The 25,274-nt window shown below is 43.9% G+C and overlaps 1 protein-coding gene across 1 annotated transcript; it reads left to right on the top strand.

Annotated features, from left to right (window-relative positions):
- The first annotated feature begins 2,500 nt into the window (after nucleotides 1-2,500).
- On the top strand, nucleotides 2,501-25,274 carry BCAS2 (BCAS2 pre-mRNA processing factor). Its single transcript, XM_077481590.1, has 7 exons — nucleotides 2,501-2,659; nucleotides 8,773-8,865; nucleotides 12,672-12,742; nucleotides 13,226-13,387; nucleotides 21,515-21,565; nucleotides 22,838-22,918; nucleotides 24,960-25,274. Exons 1-7 carry the CDS (start codon nucleotides 2,567-2,569, stop codon nucleotides 25,078-25,080), a joined length of 672 nt encoding a protein of 223 aa, XP_077337716.1. The 5' UTR covers nucleotides 2,501-2,566; the 3' UTR covers nucleotides 25,081-25,274.

The raw sequence follows: 25,274 nt of genomic DNA, 5'->3' as shown, positions 1-25,274 counted from the left end.
TATGCCTCTTACCCACAAAAACTGTTCTTTAAAATTATATGTTAAAATTATATGTTCCTCAATGTTACCAGCTCTAGAATGGGCACTTTTGTCAGTTCAACTAAAGGAAATGTCACAGTCCTCATATTTGTTCTGCCCCATTATTAGTACTTATTTTATTTTCTAATTACTATTGTGATGTATAGAGGAACACGGGGGATGTCAGCTACTCTAAATATAGCACTTGTGAAAAAAGCGTCCCTGAAAATATTTTTGAAATGTTGACAACCATGTACTTAGGCACTGCCCAAGGGCCACAGGGTCAGTAGGGGCCCCATGAGAGGCTCCGGTGATAGTAAAGCGGTAGTAAACTTTTCTAACAGTACTACTTTTTAGAGGCCCTTGGGTAGGTTATGCCATAATGTACAAGTATCCATCTCTCATCCTCCTTCTCTCTCTTTAATTTAATTTGTTATAACAAAAAATAGTTAGCATTTTTATTTATTGTTTATAAAAGGCCCCACCAAAATCCTCAGCACCAGGCCCACGATGTTCTTAATCTGGCCCTGTGTCCTAGGAGTAGTCTGATTGGTATCACTCCCCCTGTGACAGAAAAGAAAAAGGAAAAATTTATCTAAAGCTGACAACACAAATGATCACTATGTCTCACATGGGGAAGTGTATTTTAATTGATAATTGTTACTTACAAGCATTAGTTATCAATTGCATTTCTCTTAAACCATATAATCTGATCGTTTGAAACACGATCGTGTACATGAACACAGGATCTTGATTCTGCTGGTCAGTGCTAAGTCTGTGTCAGTGATAATTTTCCATCCTGGCTGATTGACTTTGTTTAACTGGTTTTCGCCTGCCCTATAGTTAAATGGCGGCTGGACGGGGCCACTCTAGTCCTGGTAGGACGTCATATGAAGTCCTCACATTCTTGCTGCACATGCGCACCCTCTGGGGGTGCGCAGCAATTGGTGGTTAGCTGTGTCCGTGTCCAGTGACAGTGGATCTTTACCACGTGATTGGCTGTGTCCAATCACGATGTAAACACACTTGCCGATTACCGAGATCTGGTGACCAGCTAGTGTGAAAGGGGTCATCTGCACTGATAATCAGGGAGCTGATCATCAGTGTCCTGATTATCAGTGCTGCCTATCAGTGCCAACCTGAGCCCACCAGTGCTGCCAAACAGTGCCCATCAGTGCTGCCAAACAGTGCCCCATCAGTGCCGCCTATCAGTGCCTCCTCATCAGTGCCAACTAGGGTTGCCACATCATCCCTTTAATCCAGGACACATATGAATTACACAAGTTGTGAGCCTGATTTAATGCAGATAAGGCACCGAGTGAGTTTAATTACCATAGAATTGCCATAGAACCTGTGTAATTAATGTGTGTCCTGCATTAAAGGGATGATCTGTCAACCCTAATGCCAACCTGTGCCCACCAGTGCTACCAAACAGTGCCCATCAGTGCTGCCAAACAGTGCCCCATCAGTGCCGCCTATCAGTGCCTCCTCATCAGTGCCAACTAGGGTTGCCACATCACCCCTTTAATCCAGGACACATATGAATCACACAAGTTCTGAGCCTGATTTAATGCAGATAAGGCACCAAGTGAGTTTAATTACCATAGAATTGCCATAAAACCTGTGTAATTAATGTGTGTCCTGGATTAAAGAGATGATATGGCAACCCTAATGCCAACCTGTGCTACCAAACAGTGCCCATCAGTGCTGCCAATTAGTGCCTCCTCATCAGTGTCGCCTATCAGTGCCCATCAGGGCTGCCAATCAGTGCAGCCTCATCAGTAAAGAAGAAAAATTACTTGTTTGCAAAATTTTATAAGAGAAACTAATAAAAACTTTTTTTCCTAAATTTTTGGTCTTTTTTCGTTTTTTTTAACAAAAAATAAAAAACCAAGAGGTGATCAAATACCACCAAAAGAAGGCTCTAATGATAAAAATGTAATTTGGGTACAGTGTTGCATGGCCACACAATTGTCATCCAAGGTGCGACAACGCTAAAAGCTGGCCTGGGCAGGAAGGGGATGAAAGTGGCCAGCAGGCAAGTGGTTAATTAACTTCAATATAAATTGAGTCTAACTCATGTAGAAGAGTTATGACTATTCGATTGTTTGCTTATTCAATTGTTTGGATGGACTCGCTTATAAAACAGAAGCATCTATGGCCACAATAATAGTTGGCAGGATTGCCAACTAGCATTGCAACTGTTATCTGGGTTGTAATTGTCGGCAGGCTCCAACGCTAACTAACAAACGCACATATTTACTATTTTTGCGATTTTCGAATGCTCTTTTTAATTCCCCCACACCTTCCACTGCGCTATTCTCCCTCACGTCTCACTTTCCTAGCTACTGTCTGTCTGTCAGCGGCCGCGCTTTATAAACAAACTCACCACCAATCAGCCTCAACATGTGGTGTTAAGCCCGCCTTTCTTAGCGGCCAATAGGGTGCCGTCTCTATGCCTCCCTATCAAATAGCAGCTCTCCATCCAGAAACGTGAATCTCGCCCGTAACTGCGCATGTGTGGGTTTCGGTTTTGCCAGTTTGCAAGATGGCTGGTACGAGCTTGGTTGCCGGTGATGTGGTGGTGGACGCTCTACCGTACTTTGATCAGGGTTATGATGCCCAGGGGGTCCGGGAGGCGGTGAGTGCGGCGTTGGCCCTGGTCGGGTCCTGGTTTTGGAAGGAGTGCAGCGTGCCCCGTGCCTTGTTGGATGGGTCACATGGGAGTGTAGAGCTGCTCTGGTCCCTTCTCTATGTATGTCAGTGTGTGTGTGTGCGCAATGTATAGGGCAACTACTGGGCGCTCTGCCACTGTACCTTTCACTTGTTATGAACTTTGATATATATTTTTCTTTTTTATGTGTGTGTGTGTGTGTATTTATTATTATTATTAATAATATATATATATATATATATATATATATATATATATATATATATATATATATATATATATATAAAAAATTTTTTTTTTTTTTTTCTCTAATGTCCTGCAAGCGCACCGCTCCAGTGTGAACGCACTCAGGCTCTTACATTGAGCAGCATGAGAGACAGTGTTCAGGCGCTTTACAAGCGTTCTATTTAGTGCTAAAACACCTGAAAACTGCCTCAGTGGCAAAGGGGTCTTAAAGTTTGCCAGAGTTGGGCTGTAAAATAGAACTTCATGATTTGTTTCTATGTCTCTGAGTTTTTTTTTTTTTTTTTTTTTTTTTTTTTTTCTTCTGATGATGCCCTGCCGGTGTAGTGTCACATTTTGCTGCCTATCACAGGATGCTGCGGAAGTGACGTTGCCGCCAGAAATTGCGTACTGCGCATGCGCGATGCGTTCCAAACACTCGCGCCGTGCGTTCCAACATAGTTTCGGCAATACAGTTCAGCGACACCATCACATAATGTTACGGAAGTGATGTTACAGACAACACAAACACTGGGCCGTTCGTTACAACACTAATACTTCCCTTGTTACCTAGTAGGTTTTGCATTGCTGGGACTTTTAGTGCCTATCCTGGGCTACATGCTTCAATGTTCAGTGTCCTCATCCCTATCCCCGAGCTTCAATGTTCAGTGTCCTCATCCCTATCCCCGAGCTTCAATGTTCAGTGTCCTCATCCCTATCCCCGAGCTTCAATGTTCAGTGTCCTCATCCTTATCCCCGAGCTTCAATGTTCAGTGTCCTCATCTCTATCCCGAGCTTCAATGTTCAGTGTCCTCCTCCCTATCTCTGTGCTTCAATGTTCAGTGTCCTCATCCATAGGGATGAGGACACTGAACATTGAAGCTCGGGGATAAGGATGAGGACACTGAACATTGAAGCAGGGGGATAAGGATGAGGACATTGAAGCAGGGGGATAAGGATGAGGACACTGAACATTGAAGCCGGGGGATAAGGATGAGGACACTGAACATTGAAGCAGGGGGATAGGGATGAGGACACTGAACATTGAAGCTCGCGGATAGGGATGAGGACACTGAACATTGAAGCTCGGGGATAGGGATGAGGACACTGAACATTGAAGCTCGGGGATGAGGACACTGAACATTGAAGCATGTAGCTCAGGATAGGCACTACAAGTCCCAGCAATGCAAAACCTACTAGGTAACAAGGGAAGTATTATACATATATAGTGTTGTAACGAACGGGCCAGTGTTTGTGTTGTGTGTAACATCACTTCCATAACATTATGTGATGGTTTCGCTGAACTGTATTACCGAAACTATGTTGGAATGCATCGCGCATGCGCAGTACGCAATTTCTGGCGGCAACGTCACTTCCGCAGCATCCTGTGATAGGCAGCAAAATGTGACACTACACCACCATTCTGGCCCAAGCGCTGCTGTCTTGTCTTCCTCTCGCAGCCCCCTGGGAAACCCATGTTGCATATCCCAGGAGACTGCAGGAGTTCAGGCGTGTCACTGGGGGCAAGGCTGCCTGAACCTAGAAGACAGACACATTTAACAGTGGATTGCTGCTGGAACCCTTGGGCAGGCAAGTGTAATCTATTTTATTTATTTTTTTCCTCCCAGCCTAACAGGTAAATGGAGATGTAGGGGCAGGTTAACCACTTGCTGACTGCCCTATAGCACTTTTACTGCTACAGGGTGGCAACTGGGCAGAATCAGAATTGCATGTGTATGTATATATCTATCTTTATTAGGGCTGTGGAAATTAAAGGTTAATTCCTTGATTCGTTTTTTTTTTTTTTTTGATCGGCACTCACCTCTATGCCGTCTTCAGGGAGTTCCCCTTGCCCAAGTGCCTCTGTCTGCTAGGGAAGGGGGAGGAGTCCGATGATTAAGTTCTGATTGAACATAACGCGTACGGGGGAGGAGCTACGCATGATGTCACCTGCTGCTGCCCCCCTACGAAACTAACACAATTGTTGCCTTTACATGCTGTGTTTTTGTCATCTTTATGTGAGTAGTTTGTGTTTGAACACAAAAATTAAATCTTATACTTAAGCGGTGAGCACGTGGATCTTTTCTTTCTACCCATGGCCTGGCGTCCTTGCTGAGATCTAAGGAGACCTGTTTGCACAGGGGTCCATGCTATAGGGTGAGAGTGATTAGACTGGAGGGATTCTCGCATTACTGTAGAAAAAAAAATGCTTATATCAGTGCTACAGTTTGAATTTAAAACGTATTTGTGTGAAGTTAAGTCATGGTTTGTGGAAACTAACTAGTGTCGGTTGATTGTGTGTATACCACAATTGCCACTAAGTAATGCAGAGTTACAATGCAAGGAGATCAGTTAAAAGTAGTTAGATCTGTACGTGTGTTTATAAATCAATTTAAAAAGAAAAAAACCAAACGATTAATCGAACGTGAGAATTTTAATCAGTACCAGCCCTAATATATGTTTCTCTATCTCTAACACACACCTTGATTCTGCAGGGGGCTCGTGCTCCGTCATTGGGCCGAGTTTGCTGTGATAATTCACAGCAGAAGTGAGTTCCAGGGACTCGGTGACGTCCCCGGCACCCACCTGTCGTTGGTTAAAGGAAAAGTCCAACCTGGGCTCGTTTGGCCAGGCTTCTCCTATGGGTCACAGGAGTGCAGTTCAATTTTCACTCATGTAACCCGTTTTCAGCAGAGAGCGGTCTGAAATCTGCTGTCTGACGTTGCAGAAATCAGTCCAGGCACTGTGTCATCGCGACAGTCTGGGTCCGCCAGGTGGACTGACATCTGTCTTGACCTCTCAGCGAGCTGCTGAGAGCCTGTGATAGCTGCTTCCTGCCCCTCCGCAGCTCAGCATTTCAATGAGTGTGGGGAGCTGCTGATTGACAGTCGGCAGCTCTCTGTTCGGAGCTGTATGAACGTCGCCAATGGCTCTGTTCTATCACTCTGCTCTCAGTGTAGAGGTGTCTGGGGGGGGGGCTGAAATATGCCTATGTAATCAAGGCGTATCTCAGGTTTGACATGTATTCTGTGTCTTTGCAAAGCAGACCCAGGGAAAGCAGTACACAAACACTGGGTAAGCACATGGTTAACCCTTTGATCACCCTAGATGTTTAACCTCTTCCCAGCCAGTGTCATTAGTACAGTGACAGTGCATATTTGTAGCACTGATCACTATTGGTGTCACTGGTTCCCGTCAGTGTCCAGTAGTCCTCTGCAATATCGCAGTCCTGCTATAAGTCGCTGATCGCCACCATTAATAGTCTAAATAAACATTCTGTAAATATATTCCATAGTTTGTAGATGCTATAACATTAGTGTATACAAATTCAATATACACTTGTTAGTATTTTTTTTGTTTTACCAAAGACATGTAGCAGAATACATATTAGCCTAAATTTATGAAGAAATGCAATATTTTTTTATTTAATTGCATACATCTTTATAGTAAAAAAATAAAAAAAAATAAAAAATCTGTTTTATAGCGTTAAAAATAAAAAATGCAGTGGTGATCAAATACCACCAAAAGAAAGTTCTTTGGGGGGGGGGGGGAAGGACATTAATTCTATCTGGGTACAGTGTCGCATGACCCCGAAATTGTCAGTTAAAATAATGCAGTGCTGCATCGCAAAAATGGCCTAGTCATGATGTGGGGTAAATCGTCCGGTGGTTAAAGTGGAACTAAACCCATTGATTTAACAACTTAAAAAAAGTTACATTCCTGGTATACTGGGAAAGTAACTGTTACATTGGTTGTGCTCTCAACCAAACTGCCAAGCCATCAAATGGCTGGTATTTGTAACTGATCACATGTGCCGCACAATGGCAGTTGATCAAACTGAGGCCAAGATGGCAGCTGAAAACAGTAAGGGACAATTCACACTGCCTCTGGCGCTCTGTGTTGCTGGCTGGCTAGGGGGCAGTGTGGTGCATAACTCGGAATACCACACCCTCCACTTTTTCTTTTAACAAACTTTACGTATAGTGTACAAAACCTACATTTCATACACTGCAATGTCGGGTGTCGCTATGCGCTCCCTGACATTGCAGTGCGATTTGGGCTGGTGTTCTGCAAAAAATGCTGCAGCTCAGCAATATGCTGCCTTGGAGTGTGGTTGGGGCACATAGAAAACAATTATCTGTGTGTCCTTGCAGTGACAGGCGTTTTACACTTCAGTAAAACTGTCACTGCACCACCTAAGAGTTTAGTTCCGCTGCATTCACATTTGCAATTTTGAGCAGAATCTGAGTATCACAGCAACATGCAAAGCTTCCTGCCCAAACGAAGCTACTGCACCTTTGTGGGCAATGAGCCAGAGAAAATGAATGGCACTTGAATATGCGTTTTGTGATTTGCACTGCAATTTGAGCTTCAGGTAGAATTGCAGCAATTCTGCCCGAGATCCCAAAACACCAACAGTGAATGGACCTTTTTAGAATTTGATTGTCTGCACATGTGAGTTGAGGTGAAGGATTTGTGTAGTAGCTACATGAATTTGGGGAAATCTTTGTGTGCAAGGAGGCCGGAGTGTCCATATAGACACTATCCTCAGTGCAGCCGGGCTCCATCACAGCCTCTACAGCTGGCATGTAATTGGGATAGCAGCTGAGGAGTTTTGCAGCCGGGTAAGTGGAACTAGATGGAGATTCGGAGACACCAGTTCCCCATCAGAGCCTCCTGTTGGCTATAGAGTCTGCTCTGCTCGCTGCCTGCTGTTAATCACGAGGAGGAGGATAAAAGTAAACCCTCTTGCTCCCCTCTCCGATTTGCTGGGTAGAGGCCATCAAATGCCTGGTCTTTTTCCTCTTTTTACTTCTTGGATGGGTCCTTTTTCTGAGTCTCCATGTCATTGTGTGAGTGACGTGGATGATTCCCATTGGCTGCTCATCTGAGGGATCTTCTCAGAATCCAGAGGACCAATGTCTGATCAAGTGGAGTTAAAAGGACCATCCAACAAGGATTAATGTGCAGCACTGGACTAGCAGAATCCTGCAGCTGAAATTGGCATGACTGAGAAATCTGGATTGAGGGACCCAGGTGAGTATAACTTTACAAGATGAGCCAGCTACTTAATTTCTGTCATCGATGTCTGATTTTGCGTACAGTTTAATATTGTTTATATGTTGCAATGTGAGCATAATCATCACCCCAGCTGACTCGCCTGCTGCTGAAACCATGGCAAAGTACGATGGTAAAAATGGTATTCTCTAGGGTCTCTACTTAAAAAAAAAAAAAAAATAAAAAAAAAAAAAAAATCGTATATACATTTTAAACTTTCCTCATTTACACACTGAAGTGTATTCCTTTTGATCTCAAGTACACATTGTTGCAATACTTGGTTCCACTGCTAAAGAATGTTGTGATACTTGGCAGACTGCCCATTATTTTTTCCCTGCTTCAGCAGAGCAGAGAGAATTCTCTGCTTAGAAAGGATCGGGAAATACTTTGTCAAGATCGCAAGGAGGAAAAAATTGCAATAACGATTAATCGTGCAGCTCTAATGCAAAGTGAAACTACGACCCATAGGAATTTCAGAATTCAACACTTTGGGGGGGGAGGGGGGGGCACATTTCCCGGACCCCTGCTATGATTGGTCCTTAACTTGTGCAGTGAGGGATTGTGAACCCAACACTCCTAGAAGTGTCAATCTGAAGACTCTTTGGGCAGCAGTTTCTCCATTAAAGTGGAAAGCAATGTGCATTTTTATTTTGGCCTGGCCATTCAGTTGCTTTGATAGGGGAGTAGTTAATGCATTTCGTTCAGTTCACTGTGTGTGTGTGTGTGTGTGTTGGTGCGGGTTGTGTGTTTGTTTTTTTATTTATTTATTTTTATTCATTCTGTGTGTTTTATGTATCTAGGCAGCAGCTCTGGTGGAAGAGGAGACCAGAAGATATCGTCCAACAAAAAACTACCTGAGTTATTTACCCACTCCTGACTACTCAGTGTTTGAGGTATTCTGATTTACTTGGGATATATGTGTAACCCCCTTACCTTGTAAACAACCCATTTTGTTTTAAATAGAAATGAAAGGTACTATTTATTTTTTCATATGTAACTTTTCTCATCTCACAAGTGAGTACACCCCTCAAATTTTTGTAAATATTTTATACCTTTCCATGTGACAACACTGAAGAAATGACACTTTGCTACAATGTAAAGTAGTGTGTACAGCTTGTATAACAGTGTAAATTTTGCTGTCCCCCTCAAAATATCCACACACAGCTATTAATGTCTTAACTGCTAGCAACAAAAGGGAGTACACCCCTAAGTGAAAATATTCAAATTGAGCCCAAAGTGTCAATATCTTTTGTGGCCATTATTTTCCAGCACTGCCTTAACCCTCTTGGCCATGGAGTTCACCAGAGCTTCACAGGTTGCCACTGGGGTCCTCTTCCACTCCTCCATGATGACATCACTGAGCTGGTGGATGTTGGAGAGTTTGTGCTCCTCCACCTTTCGTTTGAGGATGACCCACAGATGCTCAATAGGGTTTAGGTCTGGAGACATGCTTGGCCAGTCCATCCCCTTTACTCTGTGTTTGGGGTCATTATGTTGGAATACTGCCCTGCGGCCCAGTCTCCATAGGGAGGGGATCACGCTAGTCTTCAGTATGTCACAGTACATGTTGGCATTCATGGTTCCCTCAAACTGTAGCTCCCCAGTGCTGGCAGCACTCGTGCAGCCCCAGACCATGACACTCCCACCACCATGCTTGACTACAGGCAAGATACACTTGTCTTTGTGCTCCTCACCTGGTTGCCGTCACGTGCGCTTGACACCATCTGAACCAAATAAGCTTTATCTTGGTCTCATCAGACCACAAGACATGGTTTCAGTAATCCATGTCCTTGGTTTGCTTGTCTTCAGTTATCTTGTGCATTATCCTTAGAAGATGCTTCCTTCTGGGATGAGAGCCATGCAGACCAATTTGATGCGGTGAGCAGAGTATGGTCTGAGCACTGACAGACTGATTTCCCCACCCCCTCCCCTTCAATCTCTGCATCACTCATAAGTCTATTTCCAAAAGACAACCTCTGAATATGATGCTGAGCACATGCACTCAACTTCTTTGGTCGACCATGGTGAGGCCTGTTCTGAGTGGAACCTGTCCTGTTAAACCGCCATGTTGAACTTTCAGTGACCACTATGAGAAAGTGAGAGCGATAACACCAAATTTAACACACCTGCTCCCCATTCACACCTAAGACTTCGTAACGCTCACGAGTCAGGGAGGGAAAATGGCTAATTGGGCACAATTTGGACACTTTCAGTTAGTGGTGTACTCAATTTTGTTGCCAGCGGTTTAGACATTAATGGCTGGGTGAGTTATTTTGTGGTTTTGGCGAGCAAAACTTTTCCTGTCATTTTGACACTCAAAATATTAAGAATTTCAAGGACCAGTCAGTCCTAGCCATTGAATCTATAACCTTGGGTGACATGAGGGAGAACGATAGATTTCTGTGTTTTATGTCCATGTGGATGTATAAGCTGAATACTTTCACCCAATGGGTTGAATGAGGAACTTCCGTAGTCATCTAATTCACTTCAGTTGTTTCCTCCCATTTGGTTCTGTTCCACATATACACAAAATAAATCTATATATGTGCAATTCGTTATTTCTGAAAACCTAATACTTTCTTTATACATCTCTTTGACATGGTGCTGTGTGTGGGGGGGTGTTCATACACTTTTTTTTTTTCCCCAGTGTATGTATATAAATTTTTTATTTTAGTTGTACACTTATTTACATTGTAGCAAAGTGTAATTTCTGCAGTGTTACATGAAAAGATAGAAGAAAATATTTACAAAAAATGTGCGATACGGTTTCTGCAGGTCCTAAAGTTTAGTCACCTAGGCCAGCTTCTGCTCACGTCCTTCGAGGACCGCTGTAGCAGTGTCCTATCCTACACTCCAATGATGCCGTGTAACTGTTGATTTCACAGATCTTGCGCCAGAACTCTGAGTTGATAGCTGCTATGGCTTCAGCTAGCCGATCTCTGACAATCTCAAGTCGGAAAGGGGAGAGGCATTGGGTGGAGTTACCAACTGGGGCTGATCCTCCATGAACAGGTCCGGGCTGTCTTCTGGTTCGTCTGGTAGTTTAGACGAACGCTTTCCTCATCATGCCTGACACGATCTTGGCAGGTGCATGGTGAACCATTGGAATGGATAGTGCAGTGTTTTCAGCAGGATTTAGCATGCCGGCTCATCCCCCAACAGGCTGCTAGCTGGAGCAAGGGTTTCCGCTGGAGTGCTGTGAAGTGGAGGACGTTGTATATGCCTAGAACGAGTGGCACGACCTCAGGAGACATCCATGCTGTGTCGCTGCTAGCATGCACCCCAACCCTGTACATTTTTATTGCTGTCTGTGCCCCCATTGTTGAGAGTCACCCTCCTCTATTTGTTCTGTTTAGTTATTGAAAGTAAGACAATCACACATTTTGGGTTTACCCCAGAACAGTAAGAGGGGAAATCTTCCGGTGGGGATGCTAGTTCTGGTGACCCTGGCATACCCTCACTTTGGGTGGATTATTTTTCTTATGTCCTGTTGTGGCTATGGGACAGGAAGTAAAAGGGAATCTTCCCTATTGGACACAGATGACAAAAAAACTGATGGGGGGGGGGGGGGGGGGGGGGCGGAGAATAACCCTCCCTTAAGCTATCCAAAATGAAGGAAAAGGTTTTGCTTTTAGTTATTTAGAGTATGGAACTCCCCCCCCCCCCCCCCCCCCCCCAAAAAAAAAGTTATACAGCTTACTAGTCCTTGGATAAGGTGGTTGTATTTTCCTTTTCTTTTTCATAGAATAAAAAATAAATTAAAAAATAAACTTGACACATTGAACAAGACACGAAAAGGATGCTCTGACACAGCGCAGTAATTTTAAATCGGCTAAAATTTCACAATTCCAAACAGGCACCCTCTTCCAGAGGGACTTGCTGTTCCAAGTTAAATACACCTAGTCCATGCACGCCAACCCTTTACACATACATTGGTTTGCTCAAGATTTACAGCCACTGCAGACGCAGCTGACATATTTCCAGGTGTGCTTTTATGTTCTCTTGTTCGCTTTGGTTTTTCTTGCTGGCTGCTATGTCATTGCTGTCTTGTAGTGACATGGGGGCTGGTGGAGCAAACCAATGCACATGATGGGGTACACAGGCGTTTGACACTCATGGAAGTGTCGGATAGGAAGATCCTTTCTCATGCGTTTTTTTTTTATATATATATATATATATATATATATATATATATATATATATATATATATATATATATATATATATATATATATATATATATATATATTTTTTTAGCAAATTGTTTTTTTAAACCAGCAGTGCTAGAATGTCAAGTTAGAATTTCTTTAAAACAAATGGAAATATTTATACCTTTTTATATATGTAATCCCAGACAGCAGAGCTTTTTTGCAAATTCTTTTGCTCCTAGGCAGGGTAACAAGGTCAATTTTATTTATTATTTTTTAGCAGAGTAGGTATCTTGCACTTCCCTTTCTGTGATTCTCCACCATATCAGTCCACCACCATAGGCCTGAAAAGTCCAGTGTTGAAACATAATACTCAACTCCCTACCTCTCGACAATATATCCGTGCTGTCACATGGGGAAGGGGATGCTCTGTATCATAAATTAAATTGCCCTCACAATTGGAAACACATCAACGCTGCTTTATACGTTTCTTAGGGAACTTCTTTATTCAAGTTGGGTAACTTTTTTTTTTTTTTTTTTTTTTTTTGCAGACTGAAATAATGAGGAATGAGTTTGAAAGACTAGCTGCTCGCCAACCACTTGAACTTCTCAGCATGAAAAGGTGGCTTTTATTTTGTTTTTATATTGATGTGTGGCCCTCTCACATTCCCAGCATGTAATCGTGCATGTCTACTTTTATCTGTTCTTTGATTTAAGGCTATAAAGTAAATATATTCAGATACATAATCTGCTTTTAAATGTTGCAGACATTGCTTTGATTTACCCAATTGTCTATGCCTATGCACAGAATCTGTGAATTTAATACTGGCTACTAATTCTGTGCTTTGCTTTGTAAATGTGTATTTTTGTATTTATATCTTTAGATATTCATACAGGGTGCAGTGTAAAGCTGCAGTAAATGCTATGCTTTTATGCCTTTTGTCATATTTGTGTCCTTCGTTGTGGATGATTTCTTCCTGAAATGCAATATTCCTCTTTTGTAAAAATGTTTGAGGATTGTAATAAAAACAAAGTTCATAAAATGTATTTAGACATGTCCTGAAAATGATTTGTCATAACGCTGTTTTTGTGTCATACTTTTCAGATATGAATTGCCTGCCCCTTCTTCAGGTCAGAGGAATGACATCACAGCATGGCAGGAGTGCGTCAATAACTCAATGGCACAGCTGGAGCACCAGGCTATTCGAATTGAGAACCTAGATATTATGTCCCAGCATGGTTGCAATGCATGGAAAGTCTATAATGAGTGAGTTCAACTTTGGAAGTGTGTGTATTTATTTGTAATGGCTTTGCAAATTTGTGACAAACAGTAATTGAATATGGTAGCATAAGCTGTCACTTTTTGCTGCAGCTGTGTATGGTCCCAACTAGAAATGTCCATTTTTTTTTTTTTTGGAAAATTAGGAAGCCATCAGAAAATTAAATTTTTTTTTTTGGAGATCGAGAAACCACCCCTTTGCCCCGTAAATGTAAAAGCTTCCTGCCAATATACATTTTCAGTTATTGACAATGCTGATCCAGCAGCATATATTGCTCTTGCAAGAGCTTGATCAATGTTCTCTCGGGTTGGGGTTTTTTTTTTTTTTTTTTTTTTTTTTTTTTTTTTTGTTCAGGTGTCATTTTATCTATAAATTAAGGTTTTGTGTATTGTTGGGAGGTTGTGGTTTGTAACACTTCCTTACTTGCAGATGCTGCTGATGTAAAAACACTTTGTGATCCAGAAGCAGCAGAAAGACTGTCAATTTAAGGCCTGAGAGGACAGGATGGAGCCCACAAGCAAACTAAACTTGAGCCTTTCCTATGCAGTCCTTCCTAGTGGCAGAAATGCATATTTCTCTTGTTTTGCCAACTAGTGTGTTACTTGAACTGTATTTGAGGATTTTCTTGTCTTCACTTGCAACTTGCAATAATTTTAAAGGGGTTTTAAAGGCAGACTGTTTTTATCAATGCTTTCTATCCATTAAGATAACCTTCTTTGTGCAGCAGCCCCCTAATACTTACCTGAGCCCCTTCTCTATCCAGCGATGTATGCTAGCCGCCCCGGACTCTCCCTTCTGATTGGCTGACTGACTGCAGTGAGAGCCAATCAGGAAAGAGAATGGACACAGAGCTGTGACTCGGCGTGGGTGCCCCCATAGCAAGCTGATTCTTCCCCGAGAAGAGGAGAATCCAGGCTGCTCTGGGCAAAACCATTTCACGGAGCAGGTAAGTACAATATGTTGCTGGTTTATTTTTATTTTTTTCCCCCTTTAAAAAAACTTTCCAATCACTTTAAGACTTTTCAAAGTCTCAAATGTTTCATTAAAATGACTGTAAAGGGTTTGTTTAAAAAAGTCATACTTGCCTCCACTGTGCAACTCGTTTTGCACAGAGTAGCCATGAATCTGCTCTTCTGGGGTCCCATGGCGGCTCCTCCCCACATCAGATCTCCCCCTGGGAGAAGCACTCTCCCGGGGGCTTACCTTTTTGGAAAAAATACACTTTTTTTTATTTTGTTTTATAAAAAACGCACACCCATATATATATATATATATATATAATGTGTGTATTAAATACACAAAAACAGGTACTCAAAAACTTTTTATTTTATCTAAATTATACATACAAGTGAACTGATTGGAGGTTTGTTTTGTTTAATGTAAGAAATTTTCTGTATCCCTTATTACTTAAGGCTGCTTTCACATTGGAGCGGGCAGGCGTTGACGGTAAAACGCTGCTAGTTTTAGCACCGCTATTTGGCTGCTAGCGGGGCACTTATAACCTAAATGTGCTTGTGAAGCGCTGCTGCCAAATCGCATTGCATGCGCTTCAGCAGTGGTGCCCATTCATTTCAATGGGCAGGAGCGGTTTACACTGCTCCAAAGATGCTGCTTGCAGGATTTTCCCAAGTTCGTCTTTCAGGACAGCCACCTTAGAGAGACCCTGGCTCCTCCCCTCTCAGGAAACACCGCCTTCAATTTCAAGATTTAAGCCTCGTCCTCCCTCTGTTCCTCAGTTATGGTGTTTCCTCCGGCGGGGAGACACCGCTAAGGAACCTTAGCTAAATCAGTTGGCGAAACTGAGGCTACGTATCTGAAACGGAGCTCTGACTCCGTTCGGCAGTCCGACTCTGTCGTACTGACCGTCTTACATGTACTCTATCTTCGCTTGGTGAAAGCAGGAAGTTTTAGAGGTTCACCCGTTCGTTCACCCAGGCGGGTGTTACGACGGGTTCGGCAGTCTCGGTGGCCAGAGAGCTGGTTTTTGACTGACCGTCTTTTACATGTACCCTAATCTTCGCTTGGGGAAAGCAGGAAGTTTTAGAGGTTCTCCTGTTCGTTCGCCCAGGAGGGTGCTGCAACAGGGTAGGCAGTCCGGTCGGCTGGGGAGCTGGACCCTCGTACTGACCTTTTTTTACACGCACTCTAAACTTCGCTTGGGGAAAGCAGGAAGTTTGGGGAGGTCCATCCCTTCGTTCGCCCAGGGGGGCGCTGCAACGAGACGTCCAAGGTCCCCCTGTGTTAGCAGTCGGCTTGGAGCTGGAGGCCGGACCGGATGACGGGCGACGTCAGTTCCGGTGGGGGCGGACTTCTTCGTTGTATCTGCGTCTTCCGGTTCCGGACGCGGCACGTGAAAGGGGACCAAGCGTTCGGCTGGTGCAGCCTCTCTTTCTAAAGTTGTACAGGCAGCTGTAGGAGGCACGTTCGCACCACTCTTCCTCAACAGGAGAATGTCTGAAGCAGAGGCTCCAAGAGCTCCTGGAGATAACAGCACCAGCCACTCAAAGGTAAGGGGAACCCTGGGGAGGTGTTCCCTTACATTATAACCAGTAGCTCCACTGGTGTTTTTTCCCCCTTGGTGGTCGGGGGGAAGGGCAGTGCGTCTGGGATCCTGGTGGTGGTTGATCCTGGGGGGGGGCACTCCCGGTGGTCCTCTATGTAGCGCTGGTGTTTCTTTTTCTTTTTTAATTTTATGCTGCTCTCTTTTATTTCTGTCTTTCAGAAAGCCACAAGCAAGTCCCCCCCATGGTTCTAGGAAGAAGTGTCCTTCATGTAGAGCCTCTATGGGGGATTCCTGGTCCAAGGCACTTTGCAGAGAGTGTATTGAGGGATTGGTTAGAGAGCAGGCAGCAGAACAGGGGGCAGATCTGGCGGCTTCTGTGAAGGAACTCTCTAATACTTTCCAGTCCTTCCAGACACTTTTTTCTAGTTTACAGTGGCCTCAGCCCCAGAGCACTCCTACACCAGCGCAGCAGAGTGTACCATCCAGCCCTGTGGATGTTCCTCCTGCAGGTGGAGAGAATCCAGGGGGTCCCAGAGAGGAAGCTGAGGAAGAGGTTGACAGTGTCGGCTCAGACTCCCAAGGGGAATCTGATGATGAGGGGTTGGATGGGGAATCCAGTAGAACCTCACGGTATAAGCTTTCCCTGGAGGAAGTGGATGAGCTCTTAGGAGCTATTCATACCACTTTAGGCATACAAGAGGAAAAGAAGGCATTGTCACTCCATGATCAGATGTACAAGGGCATGGGGGAACAGAAAAAACGGGTGTTCCCGGTGCATGACATCTTGATCGATGCCATCAAGAAGGAATGGCAGGATCCTGAGAGGAAACCTTTCTTTTCTGGGGCATTAAAACGAAGGTTTCCTTTTTCAGAAGAGGAGGCTCTCGTCTGGAATAAATCTCCCAGATTAGATGCTGCTTTTTCCCAGGTGTCCAGACACACTGATCTGGCCTTCGAGGACATGGGGGTACTTTCAAACCCTATGGATCGAAGGATGGATTCACTCCTAAAAGCCTGGGATTCATCACAGGGGAATCTTAAACCGGCCATGGCAGCCACAGTGGTGGCTCGTAATATGGAGTATTGGCTTACCCAAATTAACGCGCACATTGAAGCAGGGACGGCAAAGGAGACCATTCTATCCTCCTTTCCCATGCTGCTTAAGGGGATAGCATACATTGCGGATGCTTCAGCTGAATCCGTGCGAATGTCTGCAAGGTCCTCGGCTCTGACCAACTCAGCTAGGAGGGCTTTATGGCTGAAGACCTGGCAGGGGGACAATGTGTCAAAAGCAAAGCTTCGTGGGATCCCCTTTACAGGAGACTTGTTGTTTGGGCCAGGTCTTGAAGCAGTGCTTGATCGCACGGCGGATAAGAAAAAGGCCTTTCCCGTTAAGAGGAAAATTGGGGAGCAGTCAAAGAAAAAGACTCTTCCTCAGAAGTTTGAAGCCCCTAGAACTAGTCGGCAGAGGAAAAGTTGGGGGCTCAAGGGCAAAGGGCGTGGGGGAGCAATTTTTCGCCCTCCTGAACAGCCCAAAAAGTCTCAGTGACAGGGTCACAGTGGGAGGAAGGTTGGGGGCCTTCCTCCCACAGTGGGAGATGATCACCTCCAATCAGTTCGTGTTGGGGGTCATCAGAAGAGGTTACCGTTTGGAGTTTTCAGAACTCCCCCCTCTGAGACTCCTTGTCACCGAGCTGCCACAATGTGCAGAAAAATCGTCTGCCCTTCTTTCCTCTCTGCAGGAGTTAGAGGAACAAGAAGTGGTAGTACGGGTCCCAGCAGGAGAGACAGGCAGGGGCTTCTATTCCCACGTGTTTGTGGTTCGCAAGCCTTCGGGAAAGTTCAGGCTTATCCTGAACCTGAAGCCTCTGAATGTCTGTCACCTACAAAAGGTTTCGGATGGATTCAGTTTACTCGGTGAAAGCACTTCTTCCACCAAACTGTTTCATGGCATCGATAGATTTAAAAGATGCATACCTGCATATTCCCATCGCAGAGACCCACCAGCGTTTCCTCAGACTGGCAGTAAGAACCGCGGTAGGGGTTCTACACCTACAGTTCAAGGCTCTTCCCTTCGGGCTATCCTCTTCCCCCCCCGGATCTTCACCAAAGTAATGGCAGAAGTTCTGGCCTATCTGCGTCTCAGGGGAATCTCGGTGATCGCGTATCTCGACGATCTTCTCCTGTTTGCCCCTTCTCCGACACAGTTGACTCGAGATTTACAGACAACAAGAGACCTGTTAGTAAACTTGGGTTGGCTTCTGAACCTGGAGAAGTCCAACTTGGATCCTTCCCAGAGGGTCACCTTCCTGGGATATGTGTTGGACTCAACAGTACAGAAAGTCTTCCTCCCTTCAGAAAAAATTCAAAAGGTAGACAAGGCACTGTTTCTCCAGGGCAGCCACCAGATCTCAGTAAGGAGGGTCATGTCGGCATTGGGTTTGCTGACGTCCACGCTCCCGGCGGTCCAGTGGGCGGGATTACATTACCGTCCCCTGCAATTATTTATACTGAAGGTTTGGGATCACAGCCAGGGGTCCCTGGATTCTTTGGTGTCGGTTCCGGACCAGGTAAAGAGGTCCCTCTGGTGGTGGAGAAAGGGAGCAAATTTGTCCCAGGGCCTAGAGTGGGTTTTACCAATATCCAGGGTGGTCACAACCGATGCAAGCAGCTCAGGTTGGGGTGCACACCTAGACTCACGCCTGATACAGGGTACCTGGGAGAGGAGGGAGTCGAAGAGATCCTCGAATTGGAGGGAGCTGAGGGCAGTAGATCTGGCTCTCAGGACCTTTCAGAGAGAACTCAGGGGGCATCACGTAAAAGTCAGGTCGGACAATTCCTCAGTGGTAGCCTACATCAACAGACAGGGGGGCACCAGGAGCGAATCCTTATGGACCCTAACAAAAGCCATCCTCGGGTGGGCCGAAGCAAATGTCCTGTCCCTGTCAGCAGTCCACTTGTAGGGGGAGCAAAATCAGGTGGCAGATTTCCTCAGCAGGAGAACATTGAGAGAAGGCAACTGGGTTCTCAAACAGGAGGTTTTCGAAATGATCACCCAGAGGTGGGGGATTCCTTCGATAGACCTCTTTGCCTCGAGGGAAAACGCGAAGGTAGCCAGCTTCTTTTCTATAAACAAGGGGGACGGGGCGTTGGCGGTGGACGCACTAGCACAGAATTGGTTTCTCCAGGTGCTATGCTTTCCCCCCTCCCGTACTGATTCCGGCAGTGTTAAGGAAGTTTCAGGTGGAGAACACTACCCTTATTCTAATCGCACCTCACTGGCCCAGGAGGCCGTGGTTCTCCATTCTGAAAGGCCTGTCTGTAGAACCCCCCTGGATTCTCCCAGTCCAGGAGGATCTCCTTTCTCAGGGTCCAATCTGCTGTCCTCAGGTAGAGCGGTGGAACCTTGCAGCTTGGCTTCTGAGGAAGAACTGTTGAAGGGCAAGGGCTTCTCAGATCGCTTAGTAGCCACGCTCCTAAACTGCAGGAAAAAGGAAACCAGGACCATTTACTTAAAGGTATGGAGGCGGTTCAATAGCTGGTGCTCAGAGAGCTCCTTCAATGTGCACAGCTCTGTAGCCGTTCTAGAGTTCCTACAGGCTGGGGCAGATAAAGGTTTAGCCCTTGGAACTCTGAAGGGTCAGGTATCCGCTTTAAGCGTGTTTTTAGAAAGGCAGCTAGCTTCAGACCCTTGGATAATGAGATTCTTCAAAGCCCTAAGTAGGCAGAGACCTGTTTCAAATTCCCCCTTCCCAGTTTGGGATCTTTCTTTAGTTTTACAATTTCTCACAGGAGAACCTTTTGAGCCATTGGAATGTTGCTCATTAAAACTGATCACTCTCAAAACGGTGTTTTTGGTGGCGATCACTACAGCAAGGAGAGTGAGTGAACTCGAAGCCCTTTCTGTTAGGGCACCTTTTTTTTCAGGCTTTTCCGGACCGTTTGGTTTTTAAGACGGATCCGGCCTTTTTGCCTAAGGTAGCCTCTAGTTTTCATAGAGCCCAGGAGATTGTGCTACCTACTTTCTGTTCAAATCCAGTAAGAGAACAGGAACACATCTTTCATAGATTGGATGTTAGAAGATGTGTCCTTCATTATTTAGATTGCACAAGTCAGTTCAGGAAGTCTGATTCACTTTTTGTGTTATTTTCAGGGGCTAGGAAGGGTTCCAGAGCCTCTAGACGTACGATAGCCAGATGGTTAAGGTTAGCCATTGGGCAGGCTTATGTGGCAGGGGGGTTAGAACCCCCAGTTGGGATTAGAGCACACTCAACCAGGGCAGTGGCAACTTCTCAGGCAGAGTGGGCTGGTGCATCTCCTGAACAGATCTGTAGAGCTGCAACATGGTCCAGTTTTGCTACGTTCGTGAAACACTATAGACTGGATCTTCTGTCAGCCAAAGACCAGGCCTTTGGTCGTAAAGTGCTGCAAGCAGTGGTCCCACCCTAAGGTAATGTGCTCGCTTATCCTCTCTAAGGTGGCTGTCCTGAAAGACTAACTTGGGGAAAAACTGAGTTACGTACCGGTAACATCCTTTTCCGGGAGTCTTTCAGGACAGCCCCGGTTCCCACCCAGGTGTTTGGAGATCGTCGGGAACTCGTCACACGAGACCGTCAGGTAAGATTGAAAGTTTGTTTGTTTGACGTGTTCTTGTGTCTCCCCAGTTGGCCGGAGGTACTCTGGAAGAACTGAGGAACAGAGGGAGGACGAGGCTTAAATCTTGAAATTGAAGGCGGTGTTTCCTGAGAGGGGAGGAGCCAGGGTCTCTCTAAGGTGGCTGTCCTGAAAGACTCCCGGAAAAGGATGTTACCGGTACGTAACTCCGTTTTTTTTTTTTTTTTTTTTTTGTTTTTTTTTTCACCTGCCAGTGCATCTCCTCCTTGTGAAAGCACTCAGGCTTTCACACAGACTGCAGCGGAGCTGTTTTGAAGGCACTATTTTTAGCCCAAAAGTGCCTGAAAATGCCCCAATGTGAAAGGTGTCTAACTTAGGCCAATTTTTTTTTTCCCCCTTCATCTCATAAAATCTAACAGCCCAAAAAAATCGGCATCTGCAATTTCTAAATATCGGCATCGACCAGAGAAACCCATATCGGTCGACCTCGTATTTTTTGTTTTACTCAAGAAAATACAGAGCTTGTTTACGTGCTTGTGTGTGCATGCACAGTTTAAACAAAGGGGTGCATTTTAGATCAGTTTAAAAAACAAATATGTGCTGAACTTTTTCAAACTGCAGTGTTCAAAAGGCCTTGGACATACAAATATGGAAGCACAATGTACCTATGACACCCTTGCACCAAGATCTCTGGAGATCTAGTGGGACTATCGCATGAATGATGGGGGTGGCAAAATGTATGCAGCGATGGCTATGTAGCATGGGGATAGCAGAGGTGACTTGTGATGTGGGAGAGGAATCGGTGGGCAGCAGGCCAGGCTGGGGAGTTCTGCTCAAGAGAATGCTAAGATATTAAATTGTGTTCGCTTTAAATCAGTAGCAAATGCTCACCCTTCACTTTCAGGGCAGACATCTACCTGTCCATGATCATACTTGAAGGTTAATATTGGTTGGTTCTGTCCAATGTCTGATATTCCGATTTTTGTTGTCTTTTTAGAAACCTTGTGCATATGATTGAAACTGCACAAAAAGATCTTCAAAAATTAAGGTAAGAACTTCCATTTTATTTTTCTGAAAAATTATTCTTTATAAAGGGGGAAAAATGAGAGGATGAGCCTTTCTCTTGAAGTTTTATAAACCTTGTTTGGAAATACTGCCGCTATCCTATTCTATCCTTTCCTATCTTTAAACTTTAGTTTTGAAAGATGCGCTCCCCCCCCCCCCCATACCCTGAAGTAGCAGGATAATACTGTATATGCAGTGAATTTGGTGATGTAATAAAAGAACGTATAGGCATTAAAGGCTGCCTAGAACAATGTAGGGCTGGTTTGAGGTTTTTCCTTTTGCAGTTAGTAGAATTTGAATTGCTCTTGTGAATTTATATGAATGGTGTGTTTAATTAAAACAAAAGAACAAAAAACATCATTATTATAATGCATGGTTTTTGAAAACCAACCATATTAAAGTGCCAAAGTGCTTTGACAGAACGCAATAATATTCAAAATCGCATAATTTCATTTAACATGCTCCAAATCTTAGTGATTTGTATGTGCTGGTAATACAGTATTAAAAGTAAACCAAAGCTATTTTTGCACAATGAATCATAAAGTCAAAGCATGATCCAAAAACTTGCATTAGTGTTCCAAACATGTCCAGGTGACAACACACTTGTGCTCCTCAGCCCCCCTGGTGTGAGTGTGCTCACTTCAGGTACTGTGACCTCAAAATTGAAGCTTGGCCTGTACATGCCTGCGAACCACCTCTGCTTTCTGTGAAGATGGAGCTATGGCATCCTAAGCTGCCCAGTAGCGTTGTTTCCACCTGCATATAAGAACTGTATAGTGTAATACCGTGTGTGTATTTAAAACAAAAGCCCTTTTCAAGGGTACTTGCATGGTACCGGTGCTTCAGTGCACCACTCTTCGACAAGCCAAAAGCACTGAGATTTGTGTATCCCTCCACATCCAACCAGACCTGCTGCTGTCTCCCAAACTGTCCTGTCCTCTCCCTCACACATATTGACACAAGGATATTAAGTGTCCTCAGGGGGTTAGATGCGTTATATCCCTGTGTCAATATGCGGGAGGTGACAGGACAGTGTATAGTGTGTGTAGTTTTTTTATTTAAATGAGCACTTTAACGTGGCATTCATATACATTTAATTTATGCAGCACAAATGTATGGGACGTGATCAGTGCCAGCAGCTGAATTTCTAGTCTTTTTAAAATGCATTCATTATTGGTAGCTCGCAAGCTTTTCTGTTTACACTTGTCTTTGTTTCGTTTTTTTTTATATATATTTTTTTTTTTTTCCCTTCTAGAAAGCGTATTCAGGATTTGAACTGGCAGAGAAAAAACTCTCAACTCACATCAGGTGCCAAATTGAGAGAAATGGAGTCAACGTAAGTGAAAATGTGTTTACTTTTTACTTTTTTTTTTCTCTCCCCTGATGGGGAGACATCTGGCAGGCATTCAAATTGGGCACTGATTGGCATCTTTCAGGGCACTGTAGCATCCCTGGTGGCCATGGGCATAATCAGCACACAACCCCCCCTCCCCTGTCAGGAGAGCCACCGATCGGCTCTCCTCTACTCGTGTCAGACGCGAGTGCCGAAAAAAATAACGGCTTCCTGTTTACACTATGATTAGTTGTGATTGGACATGGCTGATCATGAAAGAGCCTCTCTGTCAAAGGCTCTTTACCGAGATCGGTGTGTCAGATTGACATGCCACACCACCGATTGCACGGGTGCACGCCAGCAGTTATCCTTGTGGACGTCATGACGCCCAGTTACGATAACTGAACCACCACCCGGCCATCATTTTTGCTATAGGCCAGACGAGAAGTGGTTAAGCGGTGCTTTTCAGTCGCTAGCGGGACGCTTTTAACCCCTAAGAATGGGGTTTAAAACGCCTGTTTCGGCATTTCCGAATAGCTCTTCAGGCGCTTTTGAAAGCACTGCCCATTCATTTCAATGAGCATGGCATGTTGGGAGCACTATACAGCAAAAAAAAATTCTTTGGTAAGAACTGTAGGCAATTTTGTCTCATTGTAAACAACCTCCTGACCTTACAACAGAGGTGAATTGGCTTGGCTGACCAAAATAACGATGCCTATACTGTAAACAAAGGATCTTTCCACTTAAAATGTAGTATATATCCATTTTTGTATGTTTCAGCATTAAACCACCAGTCAATGGTTTTTGTATTCTTGTGATGAGATCTGTGCACCTGGGCTCTGCAACCCGTCGATCGCAGCTGACGGGTAGACCACGATCCAACTTTCCTGCCAGGTTCTGCTACATGTGAAGAGGAAGCCACATTGGCAGAAAAAAAACACAATGGGGTTGATTTACTAAAACCGGGGAGTGCAAAATCTGGTGCAGCTCTGCATAGAAACCAATCCGCTTCCAGGTTTTATCAAAGCTTAATTGAACAAGCTGAAGTTTGAAGTCTCTTTATCTACCATCCACAGCTACACCAGATTTTGCACTCTCCAGTTTTAGTAAATCAACCCCACTGTTCATCTGAGAGTCTGCTCCTACCTCTTACAACTGAAGGAGAGGAAGTATTTCTCAATGAAGGGATAAAGAGCCAATGGAGCTGCGCAATTCTGGAAAAAATGAGGATTGCGACTCAATTCTCAACGCAACATACTCTTTAACATCATACAAAAAATTGGGCTAACTTTACTTTTTTTTTTAATTTTTCCTCCCATAAAAATTGCATTTGGAAGACTTCTACGCAAACAGTGTAACCTAAAATATTGCATTGTATTTTGTTTTATTCTCTAGGGTCTTTACCAAAAAAAATATAATGTTTGGGGCTCTAAGTAATTTTCTAGCAAAATAGTTCATCCTTTTTGCTCTAAAAGAACCAAATGATACCTTGTTTATAGTTATTGCTGAGCAATGTCTCGCAAAAGAATGTGGCAAAAAAAAAAATCACCTTGGGGTGTCTGCTTTTTGTTCCAAACACTTTTTTTTTTTAGGTTTTAGCATAAAAGAAAAAAGACTAATATCACCAAAAACAAGCTCTGTGACAATTACTTGGTCAATGCAACATCTAAGTATAAAAATATATAATATTTAGTTCAGTGTTGCATTTGACTGAAGATTTACCTAATAGTGAAGTTATTAAAGGCTACTACTGGAGTGGTTAAAAAGACTGGACATTTCAGACACCCCTATATGATTTTGCTATAAATCGCCACTATTATTGTGTGGGTTTTATTTTTTATTTTTATTTTTTTGTTTATTTCCCCCCAAGGGCCAATGTCTTTCTCAGCATGTTATCTTGTGCTGTTGTACGTTTTTGGTGTATTTGATTAGAGAAAAATGATTTCTCTGTAAATTCATGTCAACCTTTTTCAACACTAAAAATGTTTACCAATTCTCCGTGCATGTAACCTTAAATTTTTATATTTTTCTTCTCCTTTTTCAGGTGGGTATCCCTTGTAAGTAAGAACTATGAGATTGAGCGTGCTATTGTGCAACTAGAAAATGAGATCCAGCAACTCAAGCAGAGTGATGGGGAGAACAAAGAAAATATAAAAGACTATTAATTGCAGTGTTTTTGTTTTTCCTAAGACAACTTGTTTTTTTATTTTTATTTTTTTCTCGGATTCAGTCAAACTTTTTTCTTTTGTAGCTTTTTTTTTTTTATTTTTATTTTTTTTTCTTTCTAACCTGAGCTTACCTGCACATACATGCATATCTCTGTAATGGTTACAGTTCATAAATTGTATTTTGTCTAGTG

The sequence above is a fragment of the Lithobates pipiens genome, unplaced genomic scaffold, assembly GCF_037356315.1.
Source record: "Lithobates pipiens isolate NorthernLeopardFrog02 unplaced genomic scaffold, aLitPip1_a1.2 Scaffold_16, whole genome shotgun sequence".
NCBI classification, from domain to species: Eukaryota; Metazoa; Chordata; class Amphibia; order Anura; family Ranidae; genus Lithobates; species Lithobates pipiens.
Note: the sequence above shows the minus strand (reverse complement) of the source record. Positions and strands in the feature narration are given on the sequence as shown.